A 9,648-nucleotide genomic window follows, 5' to 3' on the forward strand; every position below is an offset into this window, starting at 1 on the left:
ATTCTGCAGTGTTATAGAAGGGAATATTGGTAGAGCATAATTTTTTATTTTGTCCATTATTCATAGAGCATAACTATTATCCATCCACAATGGTTGTCTATTTGACACAAAAGCATATAATAAACTATTTTTTTCTTCTATGAGAAAATATAATAAGCACCTTAATAGAAATTGTGAGTCCATATTGCAAGTGCAAAGAAGATTAAAGCAACTTGTAAGGAATTGACAAGTCAACATTTTTGTAAATCAAATCAACCATACTTTTGGAGAGTGGGTATCTTTGTTTGCTAGTTGCTTTGCATTTCCATATCATTGAGCAATGAGCACTCATACATAGATTCCCACTCATACTGTTTGGCCTCATTGATCCCTTGGGGCTTTCACTTAGGGGTCCACTTTACTCTTCAAATTTTTCCTGAGGTAATTACTTGGAATACGACGAAGTGCAGTAACTCTGTTGACGCAGTAGTAATATCAGTCGTTCGATCTAAATTGATGGATAATCGAGATGTATTGGTGATAGATTGATCACAATCGTTTAATGTAGGGTTTGAACTCGTAATTTCATACTTTTTAATATTAGATGTGTGTGAGTTTTGTTGAATCAAATGTCAATAATTTTTATGAATCAGGTTGAATTCAGTCAAATTTAGGACAAAGTAATAAATAATTTACTAATTACTTTAATTTGTTTTGTGATGAAACAAAATAGAGAACCTTTATCTGAAGTTAACCATAATGGTCCCAAAGAATGATTTGGTGGCTAAGTTCATCTTTATCCTTACAAAGTATAGATATCAGCAATCTTGTATGTTCTTATTCTCTTTTATAATAAATAAATAAATAATAAAACACATTAGGATATAATGCATTTGCTTTAACAAGGATGCACTAGTTATGACATGTACACTTCAAGAATGATCATACATGGTCCCATGTCTTTCCATATATTTGATTAAACATAGAATATATAGTCCCCACCCTTTTGATGTAAAATTATATTTCTCTCTTAATTATTGTAAAATTAGAAAAAATAAATAAAATAAAGGAAATGAATATTTCAACAAAATATAAAATTGAAACATGAGAGCATGGTATACACTCATTACACTCTATAGCACGAAATATTTCAAGATTATATGCAATTGAAAGATTCTTGTCGTCCGATTAAGATCAGACAATTCATATTTTAAAATTAAAAATGCAATTTTATAATATGAACTATATAATTTTAGTCAGACGACTATGAATTTTTTATTGCAAAACTTCATATAACTTATTTTTATGGAAAACTTTTTACTATTACTCATTCTCATTTCTTCTGCAATTCCAACTTCCATGGTAGAATTGAATTTACTGTCTCAAAAAAATATCCATGATCTATGTTGGGAATATTTAAATAAGTGGAATTTTCTGTACAAATTGGATATTGAATATATAATAAGAAATAAGTGGGATTTACTGTGCAAGCCAATACTTTTTTAACCAACATCTCATTCCTCTATATTTTTTACCGATTAATTTCCTTGTGGGGTGACCTCAGTGGAAAATTGAGATGTAAACATTAAGCATATTTTGGATTTTTGTTTCAAATGTGTGTTTGGATAAAAAAAAAATGCATTTATCCCAAAAGTGTTTTCACTGTAAGGTTGACAAAGATTGATAACTTTTTCAATGTTTTATCAAAAACAATTCTTCTTGTTTTATATAATAAGCAGTATTTGCATTTTTTTAGTTGTTTTTAAGATGGAAAATGTTCTCAACTATATATTTTAATGATGTAAAATTTGTTCTAATTTTGTTTAAGCAATTTAAAATATAAAACAAAAGGTTTGTTTAGGAACACTTTTTTTTTTAAGGACTTTACCTCAAAGGGAGTCCTTCCAGAAATTCTCGAAGGTTTGGGGAGACCCCAAGTCTAAAAGGAGGTTTGGAAATAGTTTTCAACCAGCAATAGACGCGTCTCGGTTAGTACTCATATGGAGTTAGATCCTCTATGTGAGTAGCGACACAACAATTTTTTTAACCAAAATAACATACTCTATACTCTATGTAGAGGATCCAACTCCATAAAATAAACTGTGATTATGATGAGATGAGGTGTTAATCTGCAGGATATATTAGCATAAAGTATATATACTTTCACTAACTATTATCTTTTAACCCTTTTGTTATATCTCTTTCTATGATATTTCTTTTCTTCATATCTTTTTCTATTATATCTCTGTCACAACTCTTAAAATCTTTATAATTTTCCTTTTTCTTCTCTAGTACCTCTCTTGTTAAAGACAATTATTTTTCTCTTTTCAAATTTCTTTTTTCAATTATTTTAGTTCCCTTTATTTCCCTTACACCATAATATTAGAGTTTAGGATATTTCACCTTTATTCCCCCTTTACACATAGTGGAGTGGAGTATAAACATAAAGTGTCTTTAGCAAAGATGTTCACCCTTCCCTCCTAGTAGCAAGGATCTAAATTGTCTGCTGTCACTGCTTCGCGCAGTTTCACGTAGTAGACAATCTCGGTCATTAGGCAATGATCAGACGGCTTTGATTTATCGATTACAATTTCTCAAAGTTTTGATCTCATCCATTCATTTTTTATCGAACGGTTGAAAATAGTTATAGCCTTAGCAATTACTACGTAGAATCCGTTTCCGAGTACCAGTACTACAACAAGAACCTGCTTTCCATCCACTCAAACCTTTCCATCTTATATACATCTCACACTCTTCTCTTTCATTTCAATCTCTTACACTTATAATATTACCAAACCATAAAACAACACTTAAAACTCTTCTCTCTTTTCCCACCCCCCCCCCCCCCCCCCCCCCCCCCCAAAAAATCAAAATGACTCATCATCAACCATTTTTCCTTTTTGGACTAATAGTTATGATTTTCATAACCAACATGTCACATGTTATCAGCACAAACCAGTCTGAGTTTTTTTCTGTTATGAAAGAGTCTCTCTCAGGAAACTTCCCACTTGATTGGAGTGCAAGCAAAGTCGATAAACCAATCTGCGAATTCACCGGAATCACCTGTGACGACAAAGGAAACGTTATAAGTCTCGATTTTTCAGGTTGGTCATCGCTTTCCGGTAACTTCCCTTCAAATTTTTGCTCTTACCTTCCAAATTTACGCGTCATAAACCTCGGTTACACAAAATTCAAGTTTCCGACAAATAGTATAATCAACTGTTCTCACTTAGAACAGCTTAACATGAACCATATGCACCAGTCAGGAACACTTCCCGATTTCTCGTCTTTAAAATCACTCAGAGTCCTCGACTTATCCTATAACTCCTTCACCGGTGATTTCCCTATGTCTGTTTTCAACCTCACAACTCTTGAAGTTCTCAATTTCAATGAAAACAGTAACTTCAATCTTTGGGAATTACCAAAAAACTTTGAAAGATTGAAAAATCTTAAGTCCATGGTTTTATCAACATGCATGTTGCATGGTCAAATTCCACCATCCATATCAAACATAACAACTCTTATTGATCTTGAGTTAGATGGAAATTTCCTCACAGGTCAAATTCCAAAAGAACTTGGTTTATTGAAAAACTTGCAACTGCTTGAACTTTACTATAACTTCAACCTTGTTGGTAACATACCAGAAGAGCTTGGAAACTTAACTGATCTCGTTGATTTGGATATGTCGGTAAACAAGTTTACCGGAACAATCCCTTCTTCGGTTTTTAAGCTTCCTAAGCTTGAAGTTCTTCAGCTTTACAATAACAGTCTCAGTGGTGAAATTTCAGATGCAATTGAAAACTCAACAACACTTAGAATATTGTCTCTTTACGACAATTTCTTAACCGGACATGTTCCGGCCAAACTAGGACAATTCTCAGGAATGGTTGTTCTTGATTTGTCAGAAAACAGATTGTCTGGTCCTTTACCAGAACATGTCTGTAAAGGAGGTAAACTGTTATATTTTCTTGTTCTTGATAACTTTTTCTCTGGTGTTATACCAGAAAGTTATGAAAACTGCATGTTTCTGTTACGGTTTCGCGTCAGTAATAACCGTTTAGAAGGTTCTGTTCCAAAAGGACTGTTAAGTTTACCACATGTATCAATCATTGATTTGAGCAGTAACAATTTAACCGGTCCAATTCCCGAGATTAATGGAAATTCTAGAAACTTATCTGAACTTTTCCTTCAGAGGAACAACATTTCAGGAGAAATAACTCCAACAATCTCTAGAGCTATTAACCTTGTAAAAATTGATTTCAGCTATAACTTTCTCTATGGTCCAATTCCTTCTGAAATTGGTAACCTTAGAAAGCTTAACTTGCTTATGCTACAAGCTAACAAGCTGAACTCAACTATTCCTGGTTCATTATCTTCCTTGGAATCACTTAACCTTCTAGATCTTTCCAATAACCTCTTAACCGGAAACATCCCCGAAAGCCTCTCCGTGCTTTTGCCAAACTCCATTAATTTCTCACATAACCTTCTTTCTGGTCCTATTCCTCCTAAATTGGTTAAAGGAGGTTTAGTTGAAAGCTTTGCAGGAAATCCTGGTTTATGTGTGATGATTCCAGTTTATGCTAATTCTTCTTCTGATCAGAAAAATTTTCCCTCATGTTCACATGGTTACAAGAGTAAGAAGATGAACACTATTTGGGTAGCTGGTGTGTCTGTGATATTGATTTTTGTAGGTGCTGCTTTGTTCTTGAAAAAACGATGTAGCAAAGACGCAGCTGCGGTTGAACATGAGGACACACTCTCTTCATCCTTTTTCTCTTATGATGTAAGGAGCTTTCACATGATTAGTTTTGATCAAAGAGAGATTGTTGAGTCTTTGGTAGATAAGAATATAATGGGACATGGAGGGTCAGGGACAGTGTACAAAATCGAGCTAAAAAGCGGAGATATTGTCGCTGTTAAGAGACTTTGGAGTCGAAGTTCAAAGGATTCGTCTCCCGAAGATGCATTATTTGTGGACAAGGCATTAAAAGCTGAGGTGGAGACACTTGGAAGCATAAGACACAAGAACATAGTTAAGTTATATTGTTGCTTCTCAAGTTTGGATTGTAGCTTATTGGTTTATGAGTACATGCCAAATGGTACTTTGTATGATTCACTTCACAAGGGTTGGATTCATTTGGATTGGCCTACAAGGTATAGAATTGCACTTGGAATTGCTCAAGGTCTTGCATACCTTCACCATGATTTGGTTTTTCCTATTATCCATAGAGATATTAAGTCAACTAATATTCTCTTGGATGAAGATTACCATCCTAAGGTTGCTGATTTTGGGATTGCTAAAGTTTTACAAGCAAGAGGAGGAAAAGATTCCACAACCACTGTTATTGCAGGAACATATGGTTACTTAGCCCCAGGTAAATAAATTCTCACTCTCATCTATTATCATGCACCATATATTATAATAAGTTGACTAAATCTCGAGAATTGAAAAGTCGGTATAGTAGTACGAAATCCGTGGACAATTAGTACTGTTTTACAAGTTTACCATGCAGGAGAGGAAAGGATATAGCGTAATTAGAAGTATGTTAGTAAATAAATAGTTAATGCAGTTAAAACTTTGAAAGGAGAGTCCTATAAAAAGAAACAAAGAAAATTCTCAAAAGATTAAGCTGTTAGTGAATTAGTCATGTGGTTAACTTGAGTGTCAAGTAACCTTATTATCATATTATAAGTTTGTGGATTATTTATTTAATTTGTTTTGATGTGTGTGACAGAATATGCATATTCACCAAGGGCAACTACAAAGTGTGATGTGTATAGTTTTGGTGTGATTTTGATGGAACTGTTAACTGGGAGGAAACCAATTGAGTCAGAATTTGGAGAAAACAGAAACATAGTTTTTTGGGTTTCAAACAAAGTAGAAGGCAAAGAAGGAGCTAGACCAAGTGAAGTTTTTGATCCAAAATTATCATGTTCATTCAAAGATGACATGGTTAAAGTTTTGAGGATTGCCATTAGATGCAGTTACAAAGCACCAGCTAGTAGACCAACCATGAAAGAAGTTGTTCAGCTTCTGATTGAAGCAGAACCAAAAAGTTCTGATTCTTGCAAGTTGTCAATCAAAGATGCATCAACAAATGCTACTTTGGTAAAGAAATCATTTGAGTTATAATAATGATTATATTATTATTATTAAGTAGCTTAATTAAGGGGTGAGAGGGAGCATAAGTAGTCTCTCTTGTTGTAGTGTATTATATAAAGAGAGACTCATTGTAAAGTGGATAAAAATTACCATAATCTTTTCTTTTTCTTCTAGACAAGTAGCTTAATAGCTTAATTTGTAGATTCTATATATCTTTGACTCTTGTTTTACATATTGCCACTTGCTTTTCTGATTCTATCTTTGAGTTTTGACTTTTGTAAAAGTTTAGGATCAATTTTTAAAAAAAAAAAAAAATGAAAAGAGAGAAATTATTGTTAAATAAATTGATATTAACAACTATTTTATAACGGTCTTTAAAAAAACTTGTTATTTCATAACCGTGTCTGATAAAATTTGTACTTTAGTATTTAATTTGATGTCACAAATTCAGACTCTTAACGCTGAACCGAACACTGATGGACAAATTTTTAGATAAATTTGTTATCTAGAAATTCACATTCTGAATAATGTACAGTATATATCCATATTTCCTAGGTCCACACACACTTGAAATAATTCCAATACAGCATCATCACTTTGATTTTGAGTGTTGAAGATGGCTCCAATGAAAGAAGCATATGTTAGTGAGGACCAAAGGATTTGATACTTTATTTTATTATATATTAAAAAAATTAAAATGTTTCTAGATTCTGAATACAATATTGTGGCATTATTTGTATGTGGAGGGACCCTTTAACAAAAGCTAAATGCAATGGAGAAATAAAAAGATTAGTGGAATGATTGATTGATGAGAGCATCTTGTCTCCATTTTAATTAGCTATTGTGAAAGAGAAGAAAGTAGAAGCATTTTAAGCTTTTGCTTTTTTCTCTTATTGCTTGCTTTTTTTTTTCTTGTATTGATTGATTTTTTGCTAGAATGGGATGAGACCTAGCTAGGGGGGAAAGAGAAAGAGTTGGAGAGGCATCAACCTTATTTAACCGTTGGTAGTGTGCCAAGAACTTCCACTAAAAAATTGAATGGTTCTTTAATTTATTGAAAGGAATTTTAAATTTGATGTTTGATTACACCCAACTTGACAATATGGCAACTGTTATATCTCTTGAGGGTGAGTTTTGTCGCATATTCTGGTTCTCCATTACTCAGGAAATTAATCTATGTAGTTGTGCGCCTCGGTTTGCACAAACAAACAAAAAATCAACCATCTTCAACGGACAATAGTATAAAAATACAATAGTATGATACAAAGTGTTGAATTTTAAGTGTGAGTGGTCAAGTTCCACATCGGCTATGAATGAGAAGAATATTGAATTTATAAGAGAGATGACCTATAAATCTAATGTCTTAAGGTTTTGGATCGAGATATGGTGTCTCCTTCCCCGGACTCCCCAACAAATGATATCAGACATTTAACCCAATGTTTCTTTCGAACTTCCCAAAACTCTCCAACACAAAGAAAGAGATGATGAAATATTTATCATGTGCGTTTTATAGTATTGGCACATGATTGCATTATGAGTGAATGCAAAAATGAATACATAGTTAATGACACATAGTTAATGACAAATGTGTGTATGCAAATACAAATGCAACTATATCTTAATTTCTTTACATTAATTTCATTTGCATTATGAGTGAATGGTGGGGGTCACCCTAGAAGAATAAGATTCACAAATACAACAAAAAATTCTTTAGCCTAGGCATGGTGGAGAGACCATAATAATAAATAAAAGTGACAAGGTTCCATATTTCAGAAGAATAGTATTTTGATTTCTGAAAGAAAAAGACATAAGGTATCAAGCTATAAAGCATGCTCGGCTGTATGAAGAAGCTAATATCAGGACAGGTATGTTCCTGTTTAAGTACAATATAGGAATGAATACCAACATCAACAACACATTTATTTAATAATCACTGCATATTCTATTGTTTGATGGACTATAAATATTGGTAACCAAATTAAGTCAGACTTATAAACAAAAATGTAACAATATCTAATCTATATATTATATTCTTGCGATCTTTGTCTCTTCTCATCAATAGACACAAAAGAGTGGAATGCATGATTTTTAATGAACACCGGTTTGTAAAGTGATGATTGCCTCTAGTTTATAAACACTTAGTCAGGCCATATCGCAATCGATGTGGGACTTCTTAACAGAAATGATATAAACATTTACTCCAATCAAAAGTAATTGATGTTTGTTAGAAGAAAATCGTACCAATTTTTTGTTTTAACCTTCTGATTTCTGGAAAAATTGGCCGTTTAAAATTTAACCTGGAGGTAAGTATAATCTAATCAAAGATTGTTTTGGCTTGTTGAAACAAGCCATTGTTACATATGAAGTGTAAAATTGACCAATTCATCATAGATTATGAAGTGTACATTACCAGACAAACCTAAATTGATGCACTATAGAGAAAATAATTGTCAAAAAGACTAGTAACACACAAATTAAACACATGATATTATCTATTACTCCTATCTATTTATATGATGAGTGTACCCCACCCCATTTAGTGTATGCAGTTCTACTTAGCATGTAATAATGATGATATTTCAAGTTCCAAAGAGGGATTAATCAATTTGACTATGTTGACACTTGACATGGTTGAGAAATCCATGATGCCAAATTGCCAATTGTGTCTTACTTTTAGAAGAGACACAGTTTAAAAATGGATTAAAAAAAACAGTTTCTGTCACTAGTCAGGCATATTCCCCTGTTTTGTGCTAAAATTGTCAAAACAATGTGTATGTTTAGTATCATAAGATACTCTTCGTAGCTTCTGTAAAATCATGAATCATCGTGATTTTAACATACTTACAAAGTCATTTTGAGCCATCTAATTCACCGAGAAAAAATAATTACTTTATTTTTTTACTTTGCTAAGACTAATCTTATGTCACAATATAAATTCATCATCTTTTCAGCAAAACTACCTTTAAGATCTTTGTATCATTCCATGGACCCTTGTCAGATAGCATGCATCCACCTTTATCAGCACAAGTACAAGTTCCATGTTTGAACAACCTTGTACTATATCATTATGAAACAAAAATCTTCGCGGATTATTGGAGAAAGGGTTAAATTTCCTATCCGAAAATAATTGTCACAATTTGACTGTGTGTACTATTCATACAAACTACTTTGACCATATTTTTTTACTAATGTATAAAGATAAATATTAGCATATGAGATCTTGTTAGATTTGTCTCGATGAATACTATCAAAATTATGAGGATCAAATTTTCATAATTTTTAATAATACACAACTTAAGATATTAATGATCAAAATTGTACATTGGCAAATATGTAATATTAAAATGTGACAATTATTTTAGGAAGGAGAGAGTATTGGTTTCAACTTCATCTTGTTTTCAATTTTCTTAACTATAGTGTCCTTAACTGTCCTTTGTCCCCATTCTTGTTCTTGTGTACTCCTACATGTTAGGTGAGTTGGGTGAGTAGGTTGTAGCATTTAATTTAAGGCAAGGGATAACTTTTTCCAACTATCCTAATAACATAGTTGACTCATTTTGAGTATA

General features: G+C 32.5%; 1 protein-coding gene across 1 annotated transcript; it reads left to right on the forward strand.

The window, feature by feature from the left end:
* The first annotated feature begins 2,203 nt into the window (after positions 1 to 2,203).
* Positions 2,204 to 6,314, forward strand: LOC123893641 (receptor protein-tyrosine kinase CEPR1). The gene is made up of 2 exons (XM_045943406.1): positions 2,204 to 5,354; positions 5,715 to 6,314. The coding sequence occupies exons 1-2, from the start codon at positions 2,852 to 2,854 to the stop codon at positions 6,110 to 6,112; spliced, it is 2,901 nt and encodes a 966-aa protein (XP_045799362.1). The 5' UTR covers positions 2,204 to 2,851; the 3' UTR covers positions 6,113 to 6,314.
* Positions 6,315 to 9,648: the final 3,334 nt, after the last annotated feature.

Source organism: Trifolium pratense, linkage group LG7, assembly GCF_020283565.1.
Source record: "Trifolium pratense cultivar HEN17-A07 linkage group LG7, ARS_RC_1.1, whole genome shotgun sequence".
NCBI lineage: Eukaryota > Viridiplantae > Streptophyta > Magnoliopsida > Fabales > Fabaceae > Trifolium > Trifolium pratense.